This window comes from Eulemur rufifrons, chromosome 18 (genome assembly GCF_041146395.1).
Source record: "Eulemur rufifrons isolate Redbay chromosome 18, OSU_ERuf_1, whole genome shotgun sequence".
Classification (NCBI taxonomy): Eukaryota; Metazoa; Chordata; class Mammalia; order Primates; family Lemuridae; genus Eulemur; species Eulemur rufifrons.
In genome coordinates, this window is record NC_091000.1 from 20752281 (window position 1) to 20765685 (window position 13405).

Below are 13405 nucleotides of genomic sequence, written 5' to 3' on the forward strand. Positions count from 1 at the left end.
TCCCCTTTTGTTTTCCTGGCAAGAGCACCTAAAAATCTTCTCTCTTAGCAGAAATACCAAATACAATATATTACTATTAATTATTGTCCTCATGTTATACATTAGCTCTCTAGACTTATTCATCCTACATATCTGCAACTTTGTATCCTTTGATCTACATCTCCCCACACTCCCTCATCCCAATCCTGGAAACTACTGTTTTATTATCTACTTCTATGTATTTGACCTTTTTTTTTTTTTAAGATGCCATATAAGTGAGATCATGCAGTATTTTTCTTTCTGTATCTGGTTTATTTCATTTAGCATAATATCCTCCAAGTTCATCCATGTTGTGGCAAATGGCCTTTTTTTAAGACTGAATAATATTCTATTGTACCACTACCTATTTATTCATCAGTGGACAGATACGTTAGTTGTTTCCCTATCTTGGCTATTGTGAATAATGTGACAGTGAACCTGGGAGTGCAGGTATATTTATGAGGTGGTGATTTCATTTCCTTTTGGTTATAGACCCAGAAGAGGGATTGTTGGGTTGTATTGTAATTCTATTTTAAATTTCTTTAGGAATCTCCATATTGTTTTCCACAATGGCTGCTGTATCAATGCACCTTTCCATATACCTGATGGCCATTTAAAAATAATTTTATTCACCATGCCTGGTCTTTTTTTTTTTTTTTTTAAAGAGAATGGGGTCTTGCTTTGTTGGCCAGGTTGGAGTGGAGTGGTACAATCATATCTCACTGTAGCCTCGAACTTCTGGGCTTAAGCAATCCTTTTGCCTCAGCCTCTTGTGTGGCTAGGATTGCAAGTGCATGCCTCCACAGCCAGCTAATTTTTTAATTTTTTTGTAGAGATGGGCTCTTGCTATGTTGACCAGGCTGGTTTCAAACTCCTGGCCTGTAGCAATCCTCTCACCTCAGCCTCCCGAAGTGCTGGGATTACAGACGTAAGCCACTATGCCCAGCCCTGATGACCATTTTTGTGTTGTCTTTGGAGAAATCTCTATTAAGTTCTTTTCCCCATATTTTAATTGGGTTATTTGCGTTCTAGCTGCTGAGTTGTTTGAGTTCCTTAAATATTTTGGATTTTAACTCCTTATCAGATGTATGGTTTGCAAATATTTTCTCCCATTCTGCCTTTGGGTTATTTGTAATTTTTTTTGCATTCCATTTTGATTTATCTGTTGTGAGTTTGGACATATATATCTTTTTTGTATAATTTTTTTTAGTTGTTGCTATAGGAATTACAAACTGCATAACTTTTCAGTTTATTTGAAATCAGTATTTCAATAAGAATGTGGAATCCTTACCCCTCTAGAGTTTTCATTATGCAATAGTCATATTAAATATTGTATCTTCATACATTGAAAAGACCATCAGAAAATGTTATATTTTTTACTTTTTACCATTAAGTATATTTAAAGAACCTAATAGGAGAATAGTCTATTGTATTTATCCAGCTTTTACCATTTCTCTTGCTTTTCCTCCATTTTTGATGTTCTAGGTTTCCTTCTGGTATCATTTTCTTTGTCTAAAGTATTTTCTTTAGCAATTCTTTTAGAGCAGTTTATTTAGTTGGCTATAATTTATCTTAGTTTTCCTTCATCTGAGAATGTCTTTATTTCACCTTCAGTGCCAAGAATATTTTCACTGGATAAAGAATTCTGAGGCCGGGCGCGGTGGCTCACGCCTGTAATCCTAGCACTCTGGGAGGCCGAGGTGGGCGGATCGTTTGAGCTCAGGAGTTCGAGACCAGCCTGAGCAAGAGCGAGACCCCACCTCTACTAAAAATAGAAAGAAATTATATGGACAGCTAAAAATATATATAGAAAAAATTAGCCGGGCATGGTGGCACATCCCTGTAGTCCCAGCTACTCGGGAGGCTGAGACAGGAGGATCGCTTGAGCTCAGGAGTTTGAGGTTGCTGTGAGCTAGGCTGACGCCACGGCACTCACTCTAGCCTGGGCAACAGAGTGAGACTCTGTCTCAAAAAAAAAAAAAGAATTCTGGATTGACAGTTCTTTTCTTTCTTTCATGTTTTTTTTTTTTTTTTTTGAGACAGAGTCTCACTCTGTTGCCCAGGCTAGAGTGAGTGCCGTGGCGTCAGCCTAGCTCACAGCAACCTCAAAGTCCTGAGCTCAAGCGATCCTCCTGTCTCAGCCTCCCGAGTAGCTGGGACTACAGGGATGTGCCACCATGCCCGGCTAATTTTTTCTATATATATGTTTAGCTGTCCATATAATTTCTTTCTATTTTTAGTAGAGATGGGGTCTCGCTCTTGCTCAGGCTGGTCTCGAACTCCTGAGCTCAAACGATCCGCCCACCTCGGCCTCCCAGAGTGCTAGGATTACAGGCGTGAGCCACCGCGCCCGGCCCTCTTTCATGGTTTTTGATAAAGAAATTCATAGTCACTCAGATTGTTCCCCTATAGGTAATGCATTTTTTCTCTAGGCACTTTAAAGTTTTTTTTTGTTTGTTTGTTTGTTTGTTTGTTTGTCTTAAGTTTTCAGCAAGTAGAGTACGATGTGTCTGGGTGTGGATTTCTTTGAGTTTATCCTGGATGGAATTTTCCCACTTTCGTGAATCTGTATGTTTATGTCTTTAGCCATACTTGGGAAGTTTTCAGCTATTATTTCTTCAAAAATATTTTTTACCCTGCATTTTTTCTCTTCTCCTAGACCTTTTGCTGTTGTCCCATAGGTTCCTGAGGCTTGGCTAATATTTTTTTAATTGTTCTTTCCCTGATGTTGAGATCAGATAATTTCTGTTGATTCTGGCTGTTTTTAATGTATTCTCTTTACCACCTATTTAAAGCACTTTAATTATGATTGCTTTGGTGTAGTTTTCATTTTTATTTTTTGGGGGCTTATTAAGTTTTTTGAATCTGTGTGTTTATATATTTTTAATCAAATTTGGAAAATGTTCAGTTATTTTAAATTAAAAATTAATGATTATTTCCTGTTCTTTTTTCTCTTTCTCCCTTTCAGGACAACAATTACATGTATATAGGGCCACTTGAATTTGTCCCTTACCTCACTAATCTGGTCTTTCTTTTTTTTCTTTTATTTTGCTTTTTTTTTTTTTTTTTTTTTGAGAGAGAGTCTGGCTCTTTGGTCTGAGCTAGACACACTGGTGTCATCATAGCTCACTGCAACCTCAAACTGCTGGGCTCAGGCAATCCTCCCCTCTCAGCCTCTTGAATAGCTAGAACTACAGGTGTGCACCACCATTCCTGGCTAATTTTGGGTGGTCTTGTTATTGCCCGGGCTGATCTCAAACTCCTGGCCTCAAATCATCCCCTGCCTCAGCCTCCCAAAGTGCTAGGATTATAGGTATGAGCCTCTGTGCCCAGCTGCTCTGTTCTTGGTTTGGTTTGGTTTTAGTCCCTTTTCTCTCTGTGTTTTGTTTTAGGTAATTTCTACTTCTGTGTCTTCAAGGTTATTAGTCTTTTCTTCTACAGTGTCTAATTTATTTTTAATTCCGTCCAATGTGGTTTTTTTTTTTAATCTCAGCTATTGTATTTTTCTTCTTTAGAAGCTTGATTGAGTTCTCTTTTATATTGCTTATATCACTTTTTTTATATGTTCATGCTTTCCTCTACTTTATTGAATACACAAAACATAGTTATAGTAGCTTTTTTTGCTAATATGTAAATCCAGTATTTGGATCCATATCTGTTTGACTTCTCTAGTTCAGTGGCCAGCAAATTATGGCCCATTGGCCTGCTATGGACCAGTCTGGAATTCTGGTTATTTATATACGGTGTATGGCTGTTTTCATGCTACAAAGGTAGAGTAGAGGTGTTTCAACAGAGACCTTATGATCCAAAAATCTAAAAATATTTACTATCTGGCATTTTCAGAAAAAAGTTTGCTGAACCCTGTTTATTTATAACAAACCTGAAGTGTCAGTTCTCATGTGGCATTTTTATTATTGACCTTCAGTAAACACTAACAGAATAATATTAAATTTTATTTTTATAAAGGCAACAAGGACTGTGGACAAGGCTCATATGGTTCAGGTATGAAGCCATGCAATGATCTGATTTGGTAGTGATAAGTAATAAAATAGTTAGCATACCCCTAAGTCCAGTGGTTTTTAAATGTAGCATGTTTAAGATGAACATGGAAACCTTGTTGAAACAGGTTAAAGGACTCTGTACCAAGTTTCTGATTCAGTAAGTTAGGTGGGATCTGAGAATCTTTCTAACAAGTACCCAGGTCATGTTGATGGTGCTGTTTGGTACCACACTTTGAAAATCACTGCTTTAACCTGGTCTCTGAAATATCATTATTCTTTGGTAAGCTTTTAGCAAAAACTGTAAGGTAGATAGTCACAATTGAAGTGCCCTGAAAAGCAGATGACTGGGTTTGTTTTTTTGTAGCATTCTTGGGATATAATTTACATACCATAAAATTAACCCACTTTAAGTATATCATTTGATATACTTTCAGTAAATCTGTATAGTTGTATTGCTAGCACCACAATCCAGTTTTAGAACAATTCCATCATGCTAAAAAGTTCACTTATGCTCATTTGTAGTCAATACCAACACTCACCTTCAGCCTGAGTCAACCAGTTATCTGCTTTCTTTCTCTATAGCTTTGTACTTCCCAGAAATGTTATATGATATGCAATTATGTGTCTGGCTTCTTGCACTTACATAATATTTTTGAGCTTCATCCTATACCAGTACCTTGCTTCTTTTTATTGCTAAGCAGTATTATATAGTATAGAAATACCACTTTTTTTTTTTTTTTTTTTATGGAACGCTTCACGAATTTGCGTGTCATCCTTGCGCAGGGGCCATGCTAATCTTCTCTGTATCGTTCCAATTTTAGTATATGTGCTGCCGAAGCGAGCACAGAAATACCACATTTTGTTTATCCATTTGGCATTAGATGGGTGTTTGGATTGTTTTCAGTTTTGGCTATTATGAAAAATGCTATTATGAACATTTGTATATAAGAGATGTCTTATGATTTTGAATAAAAGGAAGTTATATCTAGATGATTTTCATTTGTCATCCTGGGCTTTTATTTGATAAAAAAATGTTAATATGTTCTTGTTCCCTAATTATATATATTTCTAATAATATTTTAATGTCTTCTACAAATATTTTGTTCTTACAATTAACTGTTTTATAATTTTGTGTCAAAATATTATAAATTATATATGATATGCTATAAAAACTGTGCAAAATGTTTCTTTTGAGATAACCAAATTACTCTATAGACCTAAGTCCTCACAAAATTGGTATATCTACTGTTATTGGTAGATAAAATTCACATTAAACAAACTTAGAATAGAATAAATATAGAAATAAAACTTAACTCTTGGTTATGGAAATGTTCAGACACTGATAAAAGTAGATAGAATTGTTCAGTAAACCCTCGTGTACCCATCTTACCTAATTTCAACAATTGTTAATAGTTTGATATTCTTTTTTATCTGTATCTTTCTTCCTAACTTATTTCTGGTATTTTATATTGAATTCTCAAATCATATAATTTCTTCTGGAAATACTTCATTGTATATTGCAAGCTGATAAAGACTTACAAAAATATACACTTATATAAATTTTCATAGTACCATTACTTCATATAACAAAACTAGAAATAATTTTTTAATATCATCTATTACCCAGTTTACATTTAGTAGTCCCAGATTGTCCAAAATATATCTTTTTCAAATTGTTCGATTGAATTAGGATGAAACAATTACATTGCATTTGATTGATATACCATTAAGTCACTCTTAATCTATAATCATTCCTCTTCTCTTGTTTTTACATGCTAATGATTTGTTGAAGAAACTGGTTAATTTGCCTTAGGATTTCTTATGATCTAGATTTACCTAATTGTATCTTCTTCATATCATTTAATATATTCTCTTATCTCCTATATTTCTAATGAAGTAGTAATACAGAGGATTCAGAAGTAGAGGATTGAGTATATTAAGGTTTTGGTGGCAAGGATATTCCTTAGGAAGAGTTATTTATTTCCTATGGTATTATAATATGTCTGTCTCACTTTTACTGATATTATGATTGATGATTTGGTTCAGGTGTTGTCAGACTTATCCATTCATTATAAAGTTTCCCTTCAACTTCTTACCAAATGGTTTTAGCAGCTATTGATAAATATTCCCTAGATATCCTATATTTCAGTAGAGTTGCAAATAGTGATCTTCTAATTGTATCATTCCTTCTGCATTTCTTACCTAGAATTCCTCCCTAAAGAATAATATTCTTTCATCAACTCTTTGGTTAGCCTGAAATTTAATTTTTACATATAAGGAAGGATAAATGCTTGCTTCTTTCTTTTTATTCAGTTTTCAAAATAATGAGTTGGTGCCCTAGCAAACTCCAGATGTGATTGTGTTTTAAAAGTATTGTTATAAATGCATAGACCTTCATGACAGTACTTTAAACTCATGGAACTAATTTTTGATGTGTCTAATCCATTTCAGTCATTGTTTTTAGTGATCAAATTGCTTTATATTTGACTGGTGGGACCTCCAAAGTTGCTCCTGTGTTCTTTGACCTATGCTAGTATTTTTTATTTTTTAATTTCATTGCTTTGTGGCTTAAGATTTCCCAGGCTTAGATTATACATTTTCTACTCCAGATTTTATTTCCTTGACCAGACTGATCAGTGGGAAATGGAATTTACAGACCATAATCTAGGTACTCTTTCTGGGCTTTTGTTGCTCTTACATCTTTGAAGATTTATTTTTCAAAGGTCCTGGATTAAACATATTTTTCAATATATGCTCATATTTTTATCCTTAAGATTGTATATCTTTTTGCTACAAGGAAAACAGTATTAACACAATTCAATTAAGTTTAGCATTCCTTTGTGAGGATATATTTTTTTCCTAGTTATTATGGAAGGTAGGCACTAGTTAGCATTCAATAAGATTGTGGCTGTTGCTTTCAGGGAAGTAATGAGACTTGCTCTTGGCATTTAATGGGCTGATATGTAAGAAAATAAATTTTAATTTAATAAATGAAACAATAAATGGATAAAATGCAGAGATAGCACAAAAAAAGAATTAATTAACTCTGTTGGGAGGAGGTGTTCCAGGAATGTTTCACATTCCCAGCGTAGGTAACATCTGTGCTGACTATTAAAGGAAGGATATGAGTTCCACTTGGTGTACAAAAGATGCAGGAAAGGGACTTCACACAGAGGAAAAAGCATATGAGAAGTTACGAAGCCAGGAAACAGGAACAACAAGTGATTTGGTGCTATATGGGTCACCAAGATTGAAGACAAGAGATGAGGCAAAATCAAGAAAGTCTCACATGCCATGATAAAGAGCCTCAGCTTCTTCTAGAGATAAGGGGAAATGAAGGATTTTTAAGTAGAAATGTGGAAAGATCAGATTTGCTCCTCAGAGTAATCATTCTGGTAGCAGTGCGAAAAATGGATTGGGAGAGGAAATGGCAAATGGGTAAGTTCACTTTTGACTTTACAGACTTGTGTCTAGGATAGTGCTTGGCAGATAGTAGACACTTAATATTTGTTCAGTGAAAAACAAAAGATTATGAATCAAAAGTTGATAAATCTGAAGAAAAACCATAAAATTATCTAGAAATAGAGCCTATATTTTTGTCACTATCACTTGATTCATCTGCTGGCATAGTTAGTTTCTTACCATACATTTTTATGAACAAATTAATAAGTAAACAATCAAATAGAAAAATAGTCAAAGGATATTAATAGCAAGCTCACAAAAGGGGAACTCTGAATGGCAACTAGATATATGAAAACATGCTTGGATCGGCATGGTGGCTCACGCCACCTAGCACTCTGGGAGGCCAAGGTGGGAGGATGGCTTGAGGTCAGGAGTTCGAGACCAGCCTGAGCAAGAGTGAGACCCTGTCTCTACAAAAAATAGAAAAATTAGCTGGGTGCGGTGGCACATGCCTGTAGTCCCAGCTACTTGGGGGAGGCTGAGGCAGGAGGATCGCTTGAGCCCAGGAGTTTGAGGTTGCTGTGAGCTAGGCTGATGCCACGACACTCTACCTCCCTCTCAAAAAAAAAAAAATGTTCAACTTCACTAGTAACAACTAAGGAAATGCAAATATTATTTAAATTACATGAGATAGAAAATATTTTAGAAGCTGAACAAATTCCAATCTTGACCAGGATGTGAGATCACCGGAATTCTCACATGATGTTTGTGAGAGTGCAAATTGGTGAAACCACTACAGAAACCAATTTGGCAGTCAGTAGTCAGTCAGAAGATGCACATGTCCTTTGACTTAGCATTTCCACTTAGGTATGTTTATATTGAAAGAAATGCTTACACCTGTACAAAGAGACATGTTCAACAATATTCATTGCAGCATTGTTGATTAAACCACAAATGAAATAACATAAATATCTCTGTAGAAAAATGGATACATTTTCATATACTTGTACAGTAGCATACTATTCAGTGAAAATGAACAAAATTAGAGCTATATGAATAAAAAATGAAAAAGTTTATAAAATGATATAGTATGATGTCACATATATAAAGCTAATTATGGAAAATAATATTATTACATACATGTAATAATAGATAAAAATGCCAAATTCATCTCTAGGGAAGGAAAGTGGGAGGGAAATGGGATTAGGGAAGGTTACACAGGAAGCTTCAGCCTTTCTTTTTCGGGGGAAAAAAAGGTCATAAGCAGATATAACAAAATTAAAATTTTGTAAATCTAGGTGATGGTTAAGTATTTGTTATTTTTTGTTCTTATATATTCAATATGTTTCTAGGCAAAAAGCCTTTGAATTTGGGGAATTTCAGAATTATCCTTATTCTCAAAGTAAAGTATCTTCCTAGTATCTAAATAATTTCAAGAGCTTTTTATTTTGCAGATTTGACTGATGAATTAGCTCAGAAGCTGTTTGATGTTTCAGAAATAACTTCAGCAACAATGGCCCATTCGTTGCCCACAGCAGTTCCAGAATCTCCTAGGATTCATCCTGCAAGGACACCCAAAACACCTCGAACACCCAGGTTACAAGATCCTAACAAAACACCAAGATTTTATCCTGTTGTTAAAGAACCAAAAGCCATTGATGTAAAGGTACACAAAACAACCAGGAGTATATAGCCTGCATATTGTATCCTTTGACATTACAAAATGAGACTTTTTAGTTTCTATCACATTAAAATATGTATATTTTAACTTGTAAGAATTCATTAAAAAATAGTATTTTACCATAGTGATGTTTTCTCAGTTTAAGAAATAACTTCTTTACAATTGAGTAGTATAAGTAAAGACAATCAGAAGGTATAATAAAGAATCATACTAAGATGAATTACTTTTCGTCCTTATGTTACAAACCTAGCAAAAGGCCTTCTTTGTTAAGTTTTGTAACTTGTATATGAGGTGGTTGAGTTTTATGACTTCATGTGATTTCACAATGTGTCATCCACACACAGTATGAAAATGTTTGAGTTGGTTTAAAGTCAGAGGGTTTTAATTTACTTGTGAAGTTTACACTACTGAAAGTAATTGCAATGCTTGACTTTATTTTCTTTAGAGTCCAAGAAAGAGAAAAACAAGGCATAGTACAAATCCCCCTCTAGAGTGTCATGTTGGTTGGGTAATGGATTCCAGAGATCATGGGCCAAGAACATCCTCTGTCAGGTACCATATTTATCAAATATTGCTTTTTTGTTCTTGATTTGAAGTTTCTTGAAAATAATTACTAATTAGATATTTTGAAACATTTAAAAATTAATATGTTAGCAAATTATAGAACAATGAAAATAGTAAAAAGCCAAAGAAGGGAAAATAAGCAGGACAGTTTTATAAGTGCATTAAGGAAACAACAATTCAGCAGGACAGTTGTGTTTTTTACCTCTATTTAAATTATTTTTCACAAATGTAGATTCTTAGATTTAGAAGCTATTTAGGTCTAGGTCTGTAACAGTTATTATCTTTCCAAAGATCCCAGAGTCTTAGTGACGTTTAGTAGGTTCTTAGTAGATATTTATTGAGGGAATTAATGTGCTAAACAAATAGCTCAAACTATATAAAGAATATGGAAACAGAACACATTATTATTTTGGGTATTTTCCTTTTTTGGGAAATGATTTAGATTAGGCGATTATTAGCAGGAAGTATATTTTTCTTTTAGCTCTAATTTAAAAAACAGAGACTATTATTTACCTTAAAAGAGATGACAGAACAAACCTTGTAGAGTGCTAGTAATGTGCAAAGCAATATGGTATATTTTGTGTTGTAGAGGGGATACATAAGTGATTTACTCCTCATTGCTTTGTGTTTCTTAAAAACCTGTCTTGTGTTTATAGTAGATATTTTCAGAATGATTACGTGATTGTTTTTCCATTTGAAAACTTGGGGAAAATGTTTTTTCGCTGTTTGCTAGCAGAGAAAGATTAGTTTCATGAAAAGAAATGCTAGAGAATTTATCATGATATAAAAATCTTGAAATCTGTCTTCTCAGTGATACTCATTTGGTACTTTTACATTGTTCTCATTAGATATACTGGGCCTAAAAGATGAAATGTCTGTATGTTCTTCTGTACACTTGCAGTATACCAATAGTTATTTTTGAGGTCTAAATGATTTTACGTTTCTTTCCCAGAGTATTTTTTAATTGGAACAGCATATTTAGAGATCAACAGAATGGTAAAAAAATTTTAGTCAGTAACAGTTTAATTAGAATAGAACATTTAGTTCTAACATTTAGGTAAGAAGATATTAATTTTAAGATTCATATTTTATCACATTATATCTTTTACTTTTTTTTTTTTTTTTTTTTTTTTGAGACAGTCTCTTTCTTTCACCCTGGGTAGAGTGCAGTGGCATCATCATAGCTCACTGCAACCTCAAACTCCTGGGCTCAAGCTATCCTCCTGCCTCAACCTCCAGAGTAGCTGGGACTACAGGCATGTACCACCACGCCCGGCTAATTTTTTTATTTTTAGTAGAGATGGGTCTCGCTCTTCCTCAGGCTGGTCTCGAACTCCTGAGCTCAAGCAATTCTCCTGCCTCGGCCTCCCAGAGTGTTAGGATTATAGGCGTGAGCACCGTACCCAACCTATCTTTTGCTGTTAATAATAAATATATATAATGATTTATTCCCAGCCACCACCTCACCATCCCCTGCAAGTAAAATATGTCAAGAAAGCAGCAACTTACAATGTGTTAGGCATTTTTCTAGGCACTGAGAATATAGGAGTGGGGAACAGGATGAATATGGTCCCTACCTTTTTGGAGCTTAATTCAAGGATGACACACAAGAATATACAGTAATGAGCGATGGATTTTTAAAAATAGACTTTATTTTTTATAGCAGTGTTAGGTTCATAGCAAAATTATATGGAAAATACAGAGAGTTCCACCCCTGATCCTGTACCACAGCCTCTCCCACTATTAATATCTCATACTGGAGTGGTACATTTGTTATAGTCTGTTAACCGACTATTAACACAGCATTATCAGCCAAAGTTTAAAGTTTCCATTGGAGTTCACTCCTAGTGTTACGCATTCTATGGGTTTGAACAAGAGTATAATAACTCTTATGTCCACCATTATAGTATCATACAGAATAGTTTCACTGCCCTAAAAATCTTCTGTGTTCTGCCTGTTCATCTTTTCCTCCCCTGAGCCCTTGGCAATCACTGATCTTTTTATTGTCTCCATAGTTTTGTCCTTTCCAGAAGGTCATATAGTTGGAATCATACAGTATGTTGCCTTCTCAATTGGCTTCTTTCATATAGTATTATGCATTTAAATTTCTTCCATTTCTTTTAATGACTTGATAGTTCATTTTTTTTTTACCACTGAAACGGTCCATTGTCTGGATAATACCACAGTTTATTTATCTATTTAACTACCAACCAACTACTACTTGGTTGCTTCCAAGTTTTGACAGTTATGAATAAAGCTGCTATAAACGTCTATGTACAGGTTTTATGTGTACATGTTTTCAGATCCTTTGGGTAAACACCAAGGAGCATGATTGCTGGATTATATGAGAGTATGTTTAGTTTTATAAGAAACTGCCAAACTATCTTCCAAAGTGGTTGTATCATTTTACATTCCCACCAGTAATGTTTCTTTTTAACCTCAGTAATACCTTGTTTTGAGGTTTGCCTTGTCTGATATAAATACAACTTTCTCTTTTTATTCTTTTTTTTAGAGACAGGGTCTTGCTGTGTCCCCTACCCTGGAATGTAGTGGTGTGATCATAGTTCACTGCAGCCTCCAACTCCTGGGCTCAGAGGATCCTCTGGCCTCTGCTTCCCGAGTAGCTGGGACTATGGTTGTGCACCACTGTGCCTGGCTAAATTTAAAATTTTTTTTTGTAGAGGTGAAGTCTCGCTATGTTGCCCAGGCTGGTCTCAAACTCCTAGCCTCAAGCAATCCTCCTGCCTCAGCCTCCCAAAGTGCTGGGATTACAGGCATGAGCAAACTTTCTTTTGATCAGTGTTTGACATGGTTTATCTTTTTCTGCTCTTTTACTTTTAAACAATCTCTCTTTGTATTAAAGTGGGTTTCATCTAGACGGCATATATTTGGGTCTTGCCTTGATTTTTATTATCCAGTCTGACAATGTGTCTTTTAATTGGTTTAGATCATCCATGTTTATTGTAATTATTGATGTGGTTGGTTTTAAATGTATCATTTGTCTCATCTGTTCTTTGATTTTTTTCTCTCTGCTTTCATTTGGATCAGTTGAGTTTTTAATAACAATTCTATTTTATCTCTACTGTTGGCTTATTAGTTATATATTTTTTATTTTTTATTGATCCTCGAGGATTTATAGGTATACCTTGTTTTATTGTGCTTTGTTGCTTTGTTACGCTTCACAGAAATGGCATTTTTCACAAATTGAAGGTTTGTGGCAACCCTGTATTGAGCAAGCCTGTCAGTGCCATTTTTCTAATGGATATGCTTACTTTGTGTCTCTGTGCCACATTGTGGTAATTCTCACAATATTTCAAACTTTTTCATTATTATTATGGTGATCTGTGGTCAGCAATCTTTGCAGTCACTATTGTCATTGTTTTGGGGTGTCATGAACCACATCCACATAAGATGGTAAACGTAATCAATACATACTGTGTGTGTTCTGACTGCTCCACCAACTGGCCATTCCTCCATCTCTCTCCTCCTCAGGCCTCCCTATGCTCTGAAGCACAACAATATTGAAACTAGACTAATTAATAACCCCAGAATGGTTTCTAAGCGTTCAGGTGAAATAAAGAATTGCAAGTCTCTGACTTTAAATCAAAAGCTAGAAATTTAATCATTAGTGAAAAAGGCATGTTAAAAGCCAAGATAGGCTGAAAGCAGACCTATTGTGCCAAACAGTTAGTAAAGTTGTGAATGCAAAGGAAAAGTTTTTGAAGGAAATAAAAAGTGC

At 34.8% G+C, this 13405-nt stretch overlaps 1 protein-coding gene and 1 non-coding gene across 4 annotated transcripts in view; one reads left to right on the plus strand and one right to left on the minus strand.

The window, feature by feature from the left end:
- The window catches only part of LARP1B (La ribonucleoprotein 1B), a 103869-nt gene that overhangs the window by 69976 nt on the left and 20488 nt on the right, over positions 1-13405 (plus strand). Inside the window, exons 13-15 of one of the 3 annotated variants that reach the window (XM_069493555.1) lie at positions 7076-7111; positions 8876-9087; positions 9548-9654. In XM_069493555.1, the coding sequence (XP_069349656.1) occupies positions 7076-7111; positions 8876-9087; positions 9548-9654 (355 nt within the window). The remainder of the gene's footprint in view (positions 1-7075; positions 7112-8875; positions 9088-9547; positions 9655-13405) is intronic. The other 2 variants (XM_069493550.1, XM_069493552.1) reach the window with 2 other exon arrangements.
- LOC138399192 (U6 spliceosomal RNA) lies at positions 4758-4864 on the minus strand. The gene has a single exon (XR_011236092.1). It is a non-coding gene; the product is annotated as a U6 spliceosomal RNA (small nuclear RNA).